At 41.2% G+C, this 18847-nt stretch overlaps 1 protein-coding gene across 3 annotated transcripts in view; it reads left to right on the top strand.

Moving 5' to 3' along the window:
• The window catches only part of pde5ab (phosphodiesterase 5A, cGMP-specific, b), an 80089-nt gene that overhangs the window by 45699 nt on the left and 15543 nt on the right, over positions 1–18847 (top strand). For 2 of the 3 annotated variants that reach the window (XM_030431845.1, XM_030431842.1), the window contains 6 exons: positions 786–853; positions 6995–7103; positions 7215–7299; positions 9974–10149; positions 17446–17505; positions 18293–18439. In XM_030431845.1, the coding sequence (XP_030287705.1) occupies positions 786–853; positions 6995–7103; positions 7215–7299; positions 9974–10149; positions 17446–17505; positions 18293–18439 (645 nt within the window). The remainder of the gene's footprint in view (positions 1–785; positions 854–6994; positions 7104–7214; positions 7300–9973; positions 10150–17445; positions 17506–18292; positions 18440–18847) is intronic. The other variant, XM_030431843.1, reaches the window with a different exon arrangement.

The raw sequence follows: 18847 nt of genomic DNA on the forward strand, positions 1-18847 counted from the left end.
ATCCTTCCAAAGTATATAAGACGACAAGAACGATTTATTTCAATATTCCTGCACTTGTGAAAAAAAAATTCCATTGTCTAGTGTCATCCTGTTATAAACTTTCCCCCTCGCCAAAAACCCCAATAAATGTCATAACAATGGCAGGTCCTATTTCTGTTTAAAACAGCTTTATTACCCTTACCTAGATAGATTGAGGTGAACTAATTCCACACAGTGAAGGTGTGTGTGTGTGTGTGTATGTGCACGCAAGGGTAGGGGGCACTTTTTTCCAAAACGAATAGCCTCGTCCATCTTTAACATCCTGTCCCCATGTCTTAAAAATGGAAAAAGGATTCTTCGCGAGGGGTTGTGAGTGCAGGTTGAGAGAAAACAAGTCCCTAAAAGGTGGGGAAAAGACGAAAGGCGTGCTGGAATGTTGAAATAAACTCTCCTTCTGGCAGGGCCTGAGGGGTAATAGATCAACATCCCTTTTCTTCAAGCTTGGAGACATGTTTTAGGTGATGTGCATGTAGCACTGGATGTTGGGTTTAGCTGTAATGGTTAAATTTGAGGGAATGAGGAAGTTAATACAGCCAGTAAACATACAGGGTGGACCTGCAGCAAAGCATAAAAGTCATTCTCTTTACGATAAAATCTGGACCATACGAAGACCCTGTCTGTATGTATGTTGTCACCTGATTCTAATGGCAAGATGCCAAGCAAATGTCTCCTCCCAGCAAGTACCAGCTACATCACTCGGTCTGTAATATCCCGCACAAATACATTTATTTTTATTCTTTTTGCAGAACTCCTTCTCCAGTGTCTTTCACATGGAAAACGAGGAGCTGGGTGAAGTCCTAGATGCCCCCAAAAGGTAAGTGATCGCCCTCAGCTGAAACCCATTATTGAACGAATAGTCCTACAGATAACTTGAGGCTTACTTCAGCTGTTTCCACCAGCTATTAGCACTAATGTCTCCTTGAACTAATGTCTTTGTGAACTACATCAGAGGCCCTTAGGATACATTTATGTATCAGGCACCTTATGCATACGTATGCATTATCATCATATAGATTCAAAGGACTTACACAAAACTAATGTTTTGGCAGTAGTGAAAGTCTTATTGTGCCCATTCAGTCACTTTAAATTGCAAAAGAAAAGACAAGCCAAAGTGGCTCAGTCCTATAATAAGTCAGCAGAGCTGATTTGGAGCCCCGTGGGATCTTTTTGAGGTAATCCGCCTTCTTCCCCGTTGAATTCCCAGACACTTGATTGACTCGGCTTTCGGCTCAAAGCTCTTGTTCTCATTAGCTGGGCTTTGCTGGCTCAATATGTGGTCTTTGGGGTTGATTTGACAGCTCCTCAGTCAAAACCCGTATGTCATGATGAAGCAGGCAGTCTGAGACCTTTCCAAGAGGTTCCAAAAATTGTCTGTCACGGACAGACAGTTTTATTAGGTCAACATGCCCTCTTATTGCACAGGACAGCTGTATCAGTTGCACATGTGGAAAACAAGTTCTGCTACAGGGGATGGAGGTGTGTGGTTGAGTTCTTTTCAGGCAGAAAATTTGTTCATGTTGCCTGTGTAGATATGTGCAATGCATATTACAGCTTACATGTGAAGAATCACTGAAACATTGTAACATACAGCTACCTTCATATCCCAACCATTAACACATAGGACCATTGTTGCATTGTTGATGTGTTTTTCCAATAAACTCTAAAAAAAAAAACTCTGGAACAATATTCCTTTTTCATCCCCAATGTTTCCTACAAAATATGTTCATGTTTATGCCCCCTGGTAGCCAAATGGTCACAGCCTAGCATGCAACTTAATAACAACTCAAACATCCCCGGTCCAATTCAAGCTGGGGACCTATTATTGCATATCATGCCCCTCTCTACTTATTTCCTGCATGCCTCTTTACTATCAATTGTCGAATACATGCTAAAATGTGGAGGGGGGAAGAAATACAAGAATTAGAGCAAATGTGACTTCTTCTTGGACTGTATTCTCTTGTGAAGTTTTTTACCATTCAGGAAATGTGATGTTCTTAAGGTCATTAGTTTACTCAGAATTAAGTGCTTATTGTATAGTTAAACTGTGTCCGAAAACCCTTCTCTCACAGCTGTTTTCTTCCTCATATAACCAAGTGTGCCAATGTTTCGTAGAAGTGTGACATCATGTATTAATTTAAAGGAAATAACTGCCTGTGTCTGATCTTTTGTGAGGTTTGGGTCCACCAAAACTTTGATTAAAGTTAGGGAACTTTTAAGTGGTTGTCATGGTTGTGGTTTACATTGAATGCTGATGTCGCTACATGATCTACATAAGCAAACTAAACCACAAGATTGGCTAGAAGGTTATGTTTTTTCTCTATGATGGTTGGTTGGTTGGGTGGTTGGTTGGTTGGCTGGTTGGCTAGTTGGTTGCTTGGTTGGTTGCTTGGCTGGCTGGTTGGTTGCTTGGTTTGTCAGCAGGGTTAGACAAATACTTCTGAACGGACTTCCACGAAACTTGGATGGAAGATGGTTCTTGGCCAAGACCAGTCCCAGGATGCAGTAAACTCACTATCCATGAATCCAGGGGATGCACTACATTTTATTCCTGATAATGCTACATTGTGAACAACAAATCTTTACTGAAGTAATTATAAAAGGAAACTTGCTATCTCCAGGTCACCGTTTTCCAACCAGTCATCAAAACATGAAAAACTTTCTGCTGCAACAAGACCAATCCATGACACACAGATGTCAACAATCAAAGCTTCAAACTTGATATTGGTGAATAAACTACCTGGGCAGCTGTCAAGAATAATCAGCCCAGATCTGTTCTTTATTCTCGCGTGATGATGATGACAGATGGTGCTTCACCGTTCAGGAGAGAATCTATAGAAATGAACCACTATTTAGTTGATTTGAATTTTGTAGATCAGGATGATGTGATAGGGCTGTACCCGACCTGGGATTTGGTCAGGTGAATCAGATTTTGCTGACAGCACTGTCAGAGCTGGACTGTTGGTACACATTTTTGTGCCCTAGGGTAGAATCTGATTTGGTGCCCCTAAACTTCGGCTCCCTCCTCACTCATATCCCCTCCTTCTCAAAAGCTGCTACACACTGCTGCTGCTAGAAAGCTTGCCGCCACCACCCCAGCCTCCACTTTTTTAATTTTTGTTAGAGTACTATCGGGGCTTAACTAACCAACAAATGATGGTCTTTTGCATAACGCAACCTGCCTTGAGTTGTCTGAACATAAGCATAAAATGTCAGCTAGGGTTTAGTTGAGTGAGCGGGTACACATATATACATTAAAACAAAGTACATTACCAGAGTAAAATTAGAAAAAATATCACAATCTAACCAGCATTATAATACCCCAGTGTCCACTTACTAGCTTGTTGGAGCTTTCAACCATATCTCACAGCTTTCATTAGCAGACTTATTACTGCTGATGAAAGCAGAGAAAACTCCTTCCACTGACAAAGAATGTTGAGTCTATTGAAAGCTCAGGAAAAAAAACTTAGTAAGTTGATTTTGAATTAAGATTTTCTGTGTGAAAGTGTGTTTTTTTTAACTGTCCCGTTTGGTGCAAATTAGTTGAACACAATGTTTTAGAACACAAGGTTGGCTATGATTACATAAATGTCAGAACAATTATCCCCCAGGAAATGATCATTTCTAGGAGAGATAAAGAAGAAAAACGATAGAAGCGACAGAGGACAAAGAGGCCAATAAAAGAATGTAATGATTTAAGGATGCATGAGCAGGATTAATAGAGGTTCGGGATGAGAAGAAAGGGACTGAAGGAGGCTTTAGCTGCACAGCTCCATGACATGAACACATGCTCCAGCCAGGAGGAGTAAATAAGCAGTAATCTGATTTAAGATGCAATGAGATAGAAAACCCTGCCTCCTCCCCTGCCCCCCCTCGTCTCCAGGGTGGTCTGGCCTCCCCAGTTGCTACGCAGCATCTAAAATTCAATCTTAATCTCAGCTGAATCAAGAGAATTGGTGTGTGTGTATGTGTGTACAGTTGTGCTTGCCGTATACTGTACATGTGTATATTTACCAATATATAATACCTATATTGGTCTTTAATAGGTTTCCAAATACTTTATCGGAAGCTTCTCTGTCCTTACAAGTATATCATTCTGGAGGATACACTGAACAGAATGAATTCCTCAAAATTATATTTGGCTCAGCTTGCAACTGCTTCAATCATGGCGCCCAAGGAATGTCACAAAGATGTCACCTGGAGCTCTTTGTCGTGTTTTACTGGGCCTTTCCTGAGTAGTTTTTTGCAATATGGCAGGGTGCAATGTCCTGCTGGATGGGCCATTGCCATCGCCATTAAGGGGTCAACAGAGTCTGCGACAATGTTCGGATCTCGGTGCTTGTCAAGAGGCAGACCTAAAAACTGTGTTGGACTTGCGGTGGCCAAGTGATGTCATTGGTATAAGCCAGAGAGCGCTCTTTGGGCGGCATGTCAACATTTGTAGGCGTGAAACCGCTGGATACCTTTACCTTTAACGAGACTTTGGAACATTTTCCAGCTATGTTTCTTGTGTCTGAACCCTGCAAGCTAAAACGTGCAGTATTTGCCTAACCCTACACCTAAGTTGACCTTAAGCACAGTGTTATCACAACATAAAAACGGAAATTGCACCTAAAGTTGCGACATAAGGAAACGTTAAGTTGAACGTTGCCAAAAACGCACTTTAAAAACGGGAAGATCACAGTTAATAATGATATATCTTTTTTTAAATATCTGTATCTCTGTTTCTGTACTGTGAACGGGTCCACAAACAATACTTTCAGGTTCAGGTTTTATTGACTCTATGTTGGCACTGATACCTTCTCTGAGTAGATATAAAGCTAAGAGGCAAAATATCAATAAAACCTGATAGAAAACATGGTTGGTGATCTTTTTTTATTGGTGAATCAAAAGGATCTGTCAGATCTTGGGAGCTCCCTGTTTTGAACCTGAGATTTAACATATTTATCCTGGGTCTGACCGACATTTAACTAAAGCTTTGTCTGTGTGTGCAAGCAGAGCTCAGTACTTAAGTGAGCTCTGCAAAAGAAAGGAAAAAGAGGCCGTTGCGAAGATCCCGAGACTGTCAGTAATGACACAAACCAGATGTCTTAACTTGTCTCGTCCTCCACAACGTCTCATTTTTACAGCCGGCTCTCATGGCCCCTCCCCCTGTTTAGATCTAATAACTGACTTCAGATACTGATGTGTGTGTGCACCCTGGATTCCTCTGGGACGGCTGCGATATGGTAAAAACCGGGCAGTTCCTCCAACAGGGCCAACATGGGAGGGGAGGGGCCCCGCAGGATGTTAGCTTTGACCGGTTGGAACCGCAGGAGGCTTTTTATAGTGACATTAACCTCGGGCTGCGGCTCCTCAACGACAAGGCGTCTGTTTCGCCAGGAAGTTCAGCTGAGCTGAACCAATCGCAGGAATGGTAGGCTGAACGCTTTCAGGTTGACCAAGTCGGGCAAGTCAGTTTCTCTGGATCTAGAATGTGGGGCCCTGAATTGAAAAGCAAGCATAGTGCTGAGATGGTTTTTAATTATGCCTGCAGCTAATCTGTGGCCTCATTTAAGTAAATCACAGAGAGCAGGAAAGAAAAACTTGGATTTTAAGTGTGTTTGGTTAATTAAACTCGAGCACAAATACACGTACTGTGCAGCATGTCCACATGGAGTGTGCGTGTGTGTGTGAGTTGAGGCCAGTCTGGAGAGAACACATTTTTAGAATTAGCCTGAAGCCTGAAGTCATCCGAAATGAAACCGTTAGTGGAGGTATGTCGGAAATCGAGCAAAACACACACACAGAAACACACACACACTTATGTACTTATTTGTAGGAGGAGCTACTCAGGTTAGAATACTGTCTAAAAATACTTTTTCAAGACTGAAAGTCCTGCATTACGAATGCTAAAGTAATAAAAAAGTAAAAAGTAAAAAATACTGCAAAATGTACATGATGTAGCAAAAATATTCATCGAGCAAAACACTGCTTTCAGATTGTTATATTATTACATGTAGTGGAGTAGAAGTATGAAATAGAAATACTCAAGTAAAATGTACAAAAAAAAAAAGTACTTCAGCAAATGTAGTTGGTTTCACTCCACCACTGGTTTCCTGTCTCTCCCTTCTCTTCTCCTTAACACACACCCCCTGAAACACACCATTTGTCGTCCTTTCTCATATCCACTTGCACTCGCTCAAATTTCCTCCCTCTGGCTTACACACTCAGACCCACACACACACACACACACAGACACAGATGCACACACACGTCCCACCGCAAAATCCACTGGCTTTCGCCTTAACCTCGTGTTATGTTTGTATATCCATTTTCCATCATTCATCATGCAGTATTATAGCTGACTCTGTGGTCGGACTTGGAGCAGCTCAAGATAACAAACAGGCGCTGAGAGACGTGACTGATGGCTCTGAACTGAGCCGGGGGCGCAGGCTGGACTCAGGTGCAGTTAGCTGAGGTTCTCTTGTTAACCAGCAGATGTTTTATTAACATATAACTTGCTGTTTAGCCTTGAGTTTTTGGATGCAGGTTTAGAAGTAGACTCTAGAATGCATGGGTCTTGGGCGGCTGTTAGTATACCTGGGCGGCCCGCTCGAATAAATGTTGTCTGGTGGTACGGCACTAAAAACAAAGTTTGCTATGTTTTTATTTATCTTCTTCATAAAGTTGAAAATCTAACGTAGTCACAAAGAGATGCGTTACATCACCGTCCTGCAAACGGCCAAGTTTAAAAAAGAAAGTAACATTAAGAATGTGCTGTGCCTTTCCTTCACTTGCTTCTAAAACAAATGCACACACTAGCCAAATCGAGATCTCAAGACACAAGGCAGGGGTGCTAAAATTGTTTCTGTCCATAGGGGCCGCCAAAATCCACACAAAATGCTGCTACAACCCAGGTGAGCTCGGTCAGTGTAAATGGTTAATCATGACGTTGTTTTGTTGTTCGTCTCCTCAGGGACTGTGATGTCAGTCAGATTAACTACATGTACGGCCAGTATGTCAAGAACACCATGCAGCCTCTCAACATCGCAGATGTCACCAAGGACCAACGCTTCCCCTGGACGGTCAGTATAAGTTTTCTCTTCCTTTTCATTTTCTTTCATTTCTTCTGTTTTTCTTTTCTCTTGTTTTTCAAAATTCTGTTATCATCCTTCTTGCTCAATTGTCTCTGACAGAGTGAGAACCCAGATCACACCAGCAACCAGATTAAGAGTTTGCTGTGCACTCCCATCAGGAATGGCAAGAAGGACAAAGTTATCGGTAGGCTCACTCTCTTTCTCCCTCTATCTGGTGTGGCCCCCCTTTGAGTACTAAACCTGGGCTTAAACCATCTCTTTCTCATCATGAAAGTAGCTTAGCTGTAGTGAGATCTGTTGGGGAGAAATTTTGCCTGGATGACATGGGCTTTCAAGATGTATAAGTTTAAGAACAGCAAGACAATAAAGGTGTGGACCATCAGCAAAGCCAGATCAGAGGCCAGTGTAATTAGTGGTGAAATGTTCCTCTAAAGTGTATTTTTATTACCGGCAGCATCACACTTTGGCCCACAGATATATTGGAAGAGATTGCTTCGGTGATGTAACATCAGTAAAGTCGTAAGAGGCTTTACGATCTTGAATCATAGGCCTGAGGCCACATTAAGCACAGCATAGAATTACCACTTTTATGATCCTTCCATGAATAGTCCCGCCACTCCATCCATCAAAGTGATTATCATCTGCATAATTAGCTGGTAGCAGCTCCATTAGTTGACTATGAACATGACTAATGACCATGGATGCACTTAGTGATCAAACAAAACAGGTCCTTACGGCCCGTCCTCCAACCTTTAAGAGTCCTAGTCATGAGCAATTTATCATAGTGAAACGTTCTGTGCCCCTCTTATCAAACATTCTGAGTTCAAACTACCACATTTTTTGTGTTCATGAATACATTATTAACATTTAGAGATGCAATATTCAGTCATGAACACAGGTTTGTGTTCAATTGTAAGTAAAAACTGGCAAGTGTGTCTCATTTCTCATTTTATTTGAAGTGTTGGGATGAGTTCATGGCCTAAAGAAAGCTCCATAGGCTGGTGATATGGCAGTGATTACGTCTGTATCTGTATGTATGTATGAGTCTTGGTTGATGCCATCTTGTGGTCATTTGTGTAAGTTCTGCAGTATGCACCCAAATGTTAGCTTGCGAGTGTTAGCAACCTTAACGTTAGCTAGCTAGCATGAGCAATGTTAATGTCAGCTTGTGTTAGCTTGTGCTAGCAACGTTGGCCATTAAACTGGCAACCACTTGAGGGGGCAGAAGATTCGACTGGCAGAGGTGTTCTCCTGTGAATGCCATGGCACATTTACAGCTAAGCTTGGTTAGTTATTACGTGGACAATGTTGCAGACTGTGTCACTGATTATATTTAGTTTTGTGTTGATTTGATTATGCCATGTAATACGAGGAAATCTGCTTTTCAAACTGGTAACAAAGATATGATTGAATCAGCACAGAAGGAACTTGAACGTGGTATGAGACAGGGGAAGCAGAAGTATTAACATTATTTTAGCTAGTGTCTTGTTTTATGCTGTTGTTTGCTGAGGATGTGGCTTTAGATCAGAGGAGAGGCATAAGACCATTAAACTGATCAGGAAGGCAGGACCCATTATTGCCGTGACCCCTGACGCACATGTGGTCTTGGAACCAAGAATGGGTAGGAAGTTCAAGATTGTCGCGCAAAAGTTGGATCATCCAGTGTACAATGTATCCAGTGAGGCGAAGATCTCTGTTAGTGACAGGCTTGTCATGACGAGAGGCTTTTCTGAGAGATTCAGGAAGTCTTTTGAACCGGCTGCAGTGAAGTTCTTTAATGAACAGCTGCCCTCGCATGGACCTGTCAGTCACTGTCAATCCTCGACGACAGTCTTTCCTGCACCCTGCATCCTGCCGCCATCGCTGAGAGCAAAGACTCAGACACAGAAGACTCCGGACTCACTTGTTCAGACCTCACCTTGACCTTCTATAGCATTACTCCCCCCACCCCTTTATTATATATTTTGTGACTGTTGCAGGTCTCTTAAAAGCAAATCAAACATTTCATTTGGCTCTAATAAAATGATTAGACGGCCTACCTACCTACCTACATAGCCACCTGCCGCTTGATCAGTCAATTCGCAGGACCAGAGTATTCCACAAGGCGAGGGCAGGTGCATGCAAGTTCAGCCACAGTTTGCCAATACTAACATACTAGCCTGACAGCGGTGATTACTAACAATGGTCATGTTCGTTGTTAACATTCATTATAATAATATTTGATGTTTTCTTACATGTGTACAAGTCACGAGGCAGTCGGATACAGTTAGCGATGACAACAATGTGCTGTGCTCACAGCTGAAACTGCTCTTCAGCGGCTAAACCGATAGCACTAAGCACATGGCCCCTGAGCCCCAAAAAAAGTTGCTGTGGCTGCAACAGACTCGTGCAGCTGCTAATTCATTAACGTAAGCACAAAGCACACACCTACAGCGGTGAGCAAGTTGCCGCCCTCAAATTTCAATTAACTTACAACCAACAGCCTGCTGACTGCTGAGGTCTCAAAGCAGCTTCTCAGCATGGAGTGCGTGATCTACCGAGACTGTGTCCATTTGAATTTTCCAACCATGTGGTATTCACACATCACATAACATGTTGGGGTTTTTTTTATGCTCACAGTCGTGATGAACGCTGACAAAACAGAATTTCAAAATCGAATCCTTTTGTTTATTGCCTTGTCATTCTTATCAGTGAAAGAAAAGAACCCCTCCCCCCCCACATAAGTCAGCCCCCCGCATAAGTCAGCCATCATTTTTGAAAGATAAACAAGGAGACAGTCGACTTCAACCACTTAAACATTGAGCATAATGTGCACAAAAGTATTACTTATTTGTCTGTTCCTGTTTGTGTCTGTGCAGGTGTGTGTCAGCTTGTTAATAAGATGGATGAAGCGTCGGGCAGCGTGAGGGCCTTCAACCGGAACGACGAGCAGTTTCTCGAGGCTTTTGCCATCTTCTGCGGCCTCGGCATCCAGAACACACAGATGTACGAAACGGTTGAGAGAGCCATGGCCAAGCAAGAGGTCACTCTGGAGGTCAGCCTCATGCGAACACAAACACACACACTTACTATTCTTTCTGAAAAAGCATCTTGAGACATTGATTTCAGTGCAGTCTGTAACCCATGTGTACCTGGGTAATAATGACCAACCAAAGAGCAGTGTGGTTTAAAGTCATGCTTGGTAGCTGCGGTAGAATTATCAATCATCATATATTGAGGTAGGTGGGATGTCAGCGAAAAATTGTAATTTCAATTTGGCCTTTATTTACCTCAACTGAAAACAAAACCAAAGAGAAAGATCACTGGAAGTCCCATGTTTGAGGACTCGCTTTCTTCTAAACTAATAATTGTCATGCTCAGTCGTGGGAAGCTTGAAGCAGACCCCCCTTTTCCAACTTATAGAACCAGACTACAAATACAAATATGTGTAAAAAACATTTCTTCACAGGATGAGCAAAACTAACACAGAGAACCCTAATGTACAACAAAGATGCAACATTGGAGTTGGGAGATCAAAAGTATGACATCAGAGCGCAGTTTGGCTTCTAAGATTGATAAAACCTTTTTTCAAAATTGTAGAGTCTAAAGCCAAATTAAGTCTTGACGCCAAAACTGATGAAAGTCTAAGGGCGTTTTCACACCTGACTTGTTGAGTTCGGTTGAATCGAAGCCTGGAGCGTTTACCCCCTTTGTGCAGTTTGTTTTGGAAGGTGTGAACACATCAATCGCACTCGGGTGCGGACCAAAACAACCAGACCGAGACCTTGTTGAAGAGGTGGTCTCGGTCCGGTTCCAAACAAATTCTGGTACAGTTCGTTTGTGGTGAGAACATGATCCAACTCGATCCGACCCAACTGCAGGAAGCATCAGTGCTTAACCCCAACTTTACACTGGATACGTGTCCGCTGTGTTACGGCCCGATCAGGTGTTTTGCTCTGCCATCCGCCGTCCGGAAACCCCCGGTTGCGTTTTGAGTCGGACACGGCGCAGTGCAGTAGACAGCTGACGTCGCGAGGCCGAGGAGTTTCTGCGATAATCACATGATCACTCGCGACCGCAGTTATAGGTCTGTGTCATAAAAACAACAACATGAAGTGTTCCCGACCGAAGGATCAGAAGAAGAGCTTGTGTTTGCCTCTTTTTTGAGATTTGTGTGCTGGTGTAAACACTGGGTGTTTTATTTTGAAAAGTAACCGGATGTCATGTTGTTGTTGTTTCAGTGCTTGACTTCCTGTCTGCTTGGTGCTAAATTCAGCTGATTTGCTGCCTCGTTTTCAAAATTTAGACCAATTAGAGAGCTGTTTCCTCGCACATCACACATTTTGGTCCACTTGTAAATGCTGCTGTGTGAACACAAACCAAACTCGAGGTAATATGCAACATTGTAACAAGTTGGTCCCTGATTCGGACCAGAGCAAACAAACTATGGGTGTGAAAATGCCCTAATTGGTGATTTATAAAACGGTACCAGTTTATAGCTGTTTAATGCAATCCAACAGCCTAGCAATACATTATATCACTGTAAAGCTTGGTCTTTTATATCATCTATATTTGTATTATCTGTCCTTGTTTCTTCTTTTTGCACTCCACCATCTTCCTTTTCTTAGTTCTAACTGTAACTGCTCCTCATACATTTCCTGCTGCTCTGTCTTTGACAATCACACACATTTTCTTCAGCTGACTTGAATTACTTTTCAGTGTTTCCCCACAGAATCAGACTTTAATTGTGGCAGTGGTTGTCCAGCTGGGGTGCCACAGAGCATGCACCCTCAAGACTTCCGCTGGCTGAGACAGCTAATTTCCAGTTTAGCACTGAGCTAACTTGGATGGGGATAAAATGTGATCGGGCGGCTCTTCCATATGGAGGACTTAACCTGACATAAGTATAAATACATAAATAAATAAATAAATGCATAAATGAATAAATGCATGAATTAATGTATAAATAAACAAATAAATAAATGCATAAATAATAAATACATAAATAAATACATAAATAAATACATACATAAATGCATAAATAAATGTATAAATAAAATAATTAATAAATTAATAAATAAATGCATAAATAAATTAATTAATTAATTAATTAATTAAAGTAGACAGACTCCGGCACCTCCATGTGGAATAGTAGTGTAGCGAAAAACACATATACATGACTTGGATCGATGAGCACAATGTTTTCCTGGTTAGTGGACATGGCCGAGGACCCCTCTCCAGACGGGATTCTCAAACCACACCACCAGCACATCTGGCTTCATCGCCTGTTAAAATGCACGTCGGTCGAGGCTATTACGCTAACTGGAGCTGGTTTGCAACATTACAGGGAGCAAGGCTTGGGATCGGGAATCGTTTGCTTTTGTCTGGCTCTCCCATTTGACCAATCATGCTGTTAGGTAACTGAGGTTAGGACCTCCTACCTCATTAACTTATGGACACAGAAATACAGAAATAAATAAATGTGGGTGAACAGAAATGTAGAAATAAATGTAAAGCATGTATTTATTTCTGTATTATTTTATTTATACTTTTATTTATTTATTTATGCATTTATTTATGCATGTATTTGTGCATTTATTTATTTATTCATTTATGTATGCATTTATTTATTCTTTTATTTATACATTTATTCATGCATTTATTTATTTATGCATTTATTTAAGCATGTATTTATTTATTCCTGTATTTATTTATACATTTATTTATGCATTTATTTATTTATTTATGCATTTATTTATACTTAAGTCAGGTTTAGTCCTCCATACTTCCAGGCTCCCCAAATTTTATTGGAACAAATTGTCCAAGTTCTTACAGTAAAATAAGTCATTTTGCAGGGGTTGTGAGGCTTTGATTACCGTTTTACATACGCGTCTTTAAAAGTGGTAGCTTATGGGAAAAGGCCCCAGTGCATCACATGATGATGTAATTACTTGGCTTAGCATAGCACTCTTTGTGGGGGCTTGATCTCGACAACAAAGCCAGCAATCTTCTTTGCAGAGGAAGTTACGGTCAAGCCAACTGCGTTAAATAGTCCTCCTCCTCGTCTTCATTGGTTTTACCGACAGAATATAAACCACGCCATCATCCACTGTATATATCAGAGTATATAACATCATGCTATTCACTGACGGGTGCCATGTCTTGAGTGAGTGAGAACGGGACACACAGCTCCTAAAATAGAAAAATCAATATGTGGCAGCAAGTGTTGTTATTTTTGGCGGACCGCCACAAATAAATGGATGTGTGGGAAACACTGCATTTTGATTTGCTTTTTCTATCTAAACACAGTCACCTCTCAGAATGATTTCAGGTGTGGGGTTTGAGATAGACAAAAGGCATACAAGCTAATGATAATTATGTAACAAAAGATCATATCTAATGAATCACTATATCAGAAGTAGTCACCAGTAACTGGACATGAGCATGACAAATATGTAAAGGCTAAAACCAGAAGTATGGCATTTCATGACACTGTGTGTGCTTTTGTACTTCTATCTTTGCGAGGAAGGGGATTTGGGATTACGACCAGGTTTACATTACGGTTAGGGTAAAATTTGAAAGGAGGCATTTAGATGATGTGTCATCGTGATGAGGAAAAGAGAGGGGTCCTCTCAACTATCGAAGTGTTGAAAATTACAGTGTCTAATGTAGCTGTGTGTGGGTGTGTGAGTGACAGTGATGAGACGATGCATGAGGATTTTTCAAGCTGCTTCTGACACTTTTCTTCCTCCAGCTTCTGTGAGCGACAGCCAGGAGAGCACAGAATCATTATAAGTGAGCCCACATGCGCTGACAATTGACTATTTCACCTTAAATTCAGTTTCATGTTTTTCCTCTCACCAACTTTCAGTCACACGCATGCATACACACTTGCTGTTTTTTCGGTGGCGGAGCTGTCAGCTTCAGGGTGCCAGAGGTGACGTCTCCTCTCGGCTGCAGCTGACGGCCACATTCTCTGGCACCCAGCAGCAGGATCCACTTTACCCAGTTAAAGCAGGCCTCACTCCTGGTCTGGACCATTGTACTGCCCTTCTTTTCACTCTTAAAACTAAAAACTGCGCATATGTCCAGCTTTATTTGGCTGCTGTAGCCAAAAAAGAAGAGATTTAAAAAAAAATGGGGGGGGGGGGACAGCTTATTGAAGACACTAGACAGAAGTAATGTAGGAATTATACTTTTATCACGCACCAGACATCAAAACTTTGAAGAAACTAAACTTCCAAAATGACTAAAGTCGAAAAGCATGAACATAATTATCCATCACGTCATATTTATATTTATATCTATTTAAATGTAATATCTATCTGAAGAGGTGCTTACACCATTATGACTTTTGATTTCCTGGCGAGTTGAGTAGTGAATGGGAAGTGAGATGATTGATTGATAGCTATTGGTTTGTAAGTGAAGTATGACCTGCAGCTTGTGTGTTACACTTTTCATTGACAGACTTCACACAGTGTTATGAATAAGATTTTTGGTTTTCATTTTATTCATTTGTAATGTCGAGCAATTAATTCACAACTCTGAGGCCAATCAGAATTGAAAATTCATCTAGACTAGTGTCTAACAATATCTAACAAACTGTGTTTACCAATACTGGTTTCGCAAAGTGTTCCTTACTCCATGTAGTAATATCCATTGTACAATCACGTATTGGACAAAGTGGTTAACCTCGTCCTGTCCTTGCTTGTGAATGACCAGGCATTTCGAGGACGCCCCTTTCATACTCAACCATGATAATATCACCTGTTACCAATGAACCTGTTCACCTGCGGACTGTTCCAAACAGGTGTTTCTTGAGCATTCTACAACTTTCTTGGCCTTTTGTTGCCCCCTGTCACAACTTGTTTGAGATGTGTTGCTGCCATCAAATTTAGAATACACATGTTTTTTCAACAATCATAGAAGATGAGAAGGTCAAACATTAGATATATTGCCTTTGTAATGTTTTCAGTTGAGTAATGTAAGATTATCAACCACATGCAAATTTGGATTGGACTGGCAACCCTCTCAGACAGCCTGGTGCCTTCGGGATACCCCCCCCGAGAGTCAAGAAATGATTCCAAACACACCACATCTTCGGACAAGGCCCAGAGTTCACAAAGTAATCTGAACGGTTCTCGCAGGCTCACAGGACCTCGGACAGTGCCGTGCCAATCCATGGAAAAATAGTGTGTTGATTTTAATTCCCTGTTTCACTTGACTTTGCCTGGCTCGACCCCAGCCCCTTGCCTAGATCTTAGTTGCATGCTGGCAACTCAAGCAGACTGTTGTGCCCACAGATAACCTTCTGGAGGAAACCTCTGTGGTCAAGTGAAACAAACATTGAGTTGTTTCACCACGATGAGCAGCAATATGTTTGGAGGAGAGAAGGTGAAGCCTTTAACCCCAAGAACACCACACCTACTGTCAAGTGGTAGCATTATGCTGTGGGGCTGTTTTGCTGCCAGTGGATCTGCTGCTCTAAAGAAAGTAAATCAATAATGTGCTCTTTCAGATCAATGCTGAGCTCCTTAGACGTTCCCATTGTAGTGTTTGTGGCTGAGTCTAGTGGGTCAATCAAACAGGCCCTATTAAAAATGGGCCCAGAAAAGTCACCAGCCATTATAAATCATAATCAATCGGAAGAAGTTTAGAGGCCGGGCTACAGAGAACATTTGATACACACAACCTTCTATAATCATCATCAAATTGATCTTTCAAGTTACTGTATGTATATTTATGACCCAGCAGATTTGGTCATACTTTTAGAAGACCTCAAAAAAATTAATTATTGAACCAAACTTCATGAACGTTTTTTGTGACAAAGCAGTATGTTTTCCACTCATTCCATCACAGAAAAATGAGAGTCGCAGAAATCACTCAAACTCAAGACTGCCATGATATTCTGTACACGCTCTTTACAGGTGTGTGTGTGCATTTTTTACTGCAACTGTATGCTCTGTAAATTGTAATTTGCAAAGCCTCCTCCCTTATCATCCTCACCAGACATGTCTCCTCTCTCCCCTTCAGCCTCCTTAAGCATAACATGCTTTCCAAGCATTGAATGATATTGGTTAATGGTTTACAGATTCAGTAATCTGTAGGAAAAATACTAAATTCTAACTCAGATATCCTGATTTCTTTCTGGTTACTCTCACAGCTCTCAGCTTTGAACGACGTCAGGGTTGTATTGTGTTGCTGAACACAGCTCCATTTTCATCTACCTGGTTCAATCCCAAGAAACCTCTATGTTCTTTGTTTAGGGTCTCTTCACCATACTTAAGTCTGTGTTTAGTTGTTGTCACATCTTTGTCTGTAGATAAGAGATTAAATGACTAAAAAGTTGGTGGTTTCTGTACATTTTGCAGTTTGGTCACTGAACCTATTCCGATTTTGCTAGCGCTTTATTTAAATTACAATGAGTTATTACCCCTGAATTAATGTGTGTTAAAAGGGCTGTTCCTGTAGAGTTGTACTGCTATCTCAGTGGATGATTATAAATGGGTTGCTTCATTACATTTATGAGCACCTTATTATTATTAATAATTTTAAACTATAATTTTGATATTGTAGTTTATATGAAAAAAAAGATAATCAAATTATTATTTACCAAGACAACAAGACAGGGGAACTCCATGACAAAATGTGGGTGTCACTGAAACTTTCTTATTACTCTCTGTTGTAAAAATGACATTCCCAAATTGCCTTTGTTCTGTTTTTAGACAAAAACACACACAAAGCTCTCTTGCTATACTGGCAGTAAACTCCAGAGCATGACGGCGTCTTCATATCTCTGATTTGGCTGACATGTACAAATGATGAGCAGTGCCACTCTGTCTCTTCTTCCCTGTAGAAGAAGAGACAGAGACAGTTTTTTCATCTTCAGCTTTTTGAAATTGTTGTGACAGCCCCGCATCATTTTGTGTTTTTACTTTCTGGACTAAGTCAGATTCATAGATGTTCTTCAGCAGACTTTTGAAAAGAATAATTCGATATTTGTTCTTCGTCAAAAATATGTTCTGTGAAAATGATGGGTTATTTCAATCCCAAATTATCCTCCCGGGTCTTCTGCACACTCTGTAGATTGGGCCTGCAAAACCCCATGTTCATTGTTTTTCAATTAATCTCATTATTTAAACCTAAAATATACAACATTTGAATTCCAAGATATTACAAGTAGAATGTAATTATCACAAACTGGTGGTCACTGTGATGCAAAAAGCTGACCTAATGAATTATAGATGTATGTCAGAGAGCAGCAATGTACTGTATGTGTTTTCCTCAGAAAACTTGAAGACCCAAAGTCTGCACACCTCACCTTTTCTTTTTTTGTATGTGTGTGTTCCAGGTCTTGTCGTATCACGCCAGCGCCGCAGAGGAAGAATCGCGGGAACTCCAGGTAACCGCGGTAAATTAAAATTTTTTCATTTAACAATGCACATTTTCACACCCCACATGGAACATTAGTCGCCACCAGCGCATGGATTATTTGATACACAGCCATAGATACAGATAGTGTCATCGTTAAGGCTTGCGGCTGGAGAGCTCATTACATGCGCTATGGTGATGCCTCGTTCATGCCATGTGACCTTTATCAAAACGACCTGTTTACTACATGTACCCCGCAGCCAGACTGTCCTGGGATTTTGGTAATGAACTCCCTTGTAAGTGTTAAACTGGTCTTACTGATGGCGGCTTTAACACCAGCCACAGCCTTAACAATGACACTTGATGACCGTCTCAAAAGGTTCCGCTCTGCTCTCCTCTCCCTGCGGTGTAGTGGCTGAACTAACAGCATAACCTGATTAAGTGGCCTCAATTGGGTGCTGGAGAGAGGATTTGTCACTCGGTATCTAGGACACAGGCTTGAGTTTTGGGGTTAAAATCTACCCAAGAGACTGTGTGACACGTCACAGGTTGAAAACTCCTCATAATGATGTCGTTAAAGCCGCTACTGTAACTGCAGCAGCAGTCAGTTTTGTCATAACAAAATAAGAGTTTCATTTAAGGATCTGGATAATGATTGCAAGAGATTAGCCCGACTAAATTACGCAGACAATACGCTTTTTTTGTAAAGATTTATTTTATTGACAGATGCTGACTTCACAAAGCAATAAATAGATTATATAAACATTTCCATTTGTACATTGATTGTGTGTGTGTGTGTGTGTGTGTGTGTGTGTGTGTGTTTGAAGGTAACCACAGTGCCATCCGCCCAGTCCTTGGGTATTCTGGACTTCAGCTTCAGTGACTTTGACTTGTCAGACACTGAAACCACGCTGGCTACCATCCGCATGTTTGTCGACCTCAACCTCGTCCAGAACTTTCAGATGAAGTACACGGTAAGCTGTCCTGAGATGTTATTAAGGTACATTTCACTTACTTACATTTACTATACTTTTATTTTTACTTTATTCAGCCAGTAATGTAGTATCGGGTGTAATTAACATCTGGCCTCCTAGGCGTGGCCAGTAAACCTTTAGCAGGTATTCCTGTTTCTTCTGTAGAATTATGGTGCGATAATAGCACAAATTATTCTGATGGCATATGGGTTTCTTGAAAACTGTCAGTGTAATTTTGGATCTGACCACTGGGGGGGCCAAAGCAAAATTTCCAAACTGCACACATAGGTGCTTTAAAGATACCCTCTACATAGTAGTGTGTTGGCAAAGGGAAGGGCGAAAAAGACTGCTAGCCGGCAAATATTGTCATAACATTTCAGGATTTAAAGCATTTTTAAAAATTGGCTT

Source organism: Sparus aurata, chromosome 10 (genome assembly GCF_900880675.1).
Source record: "Sparus aurata chromosome 10, fSpaAur1.1, whole genome shotgun sequence".
Classification (NCBI taxonomy): Eukaryota; Metazoa; Chordata; class Actinopteri; order Spariformes; family Sparidae; genus Sparus; species Sparus aurata.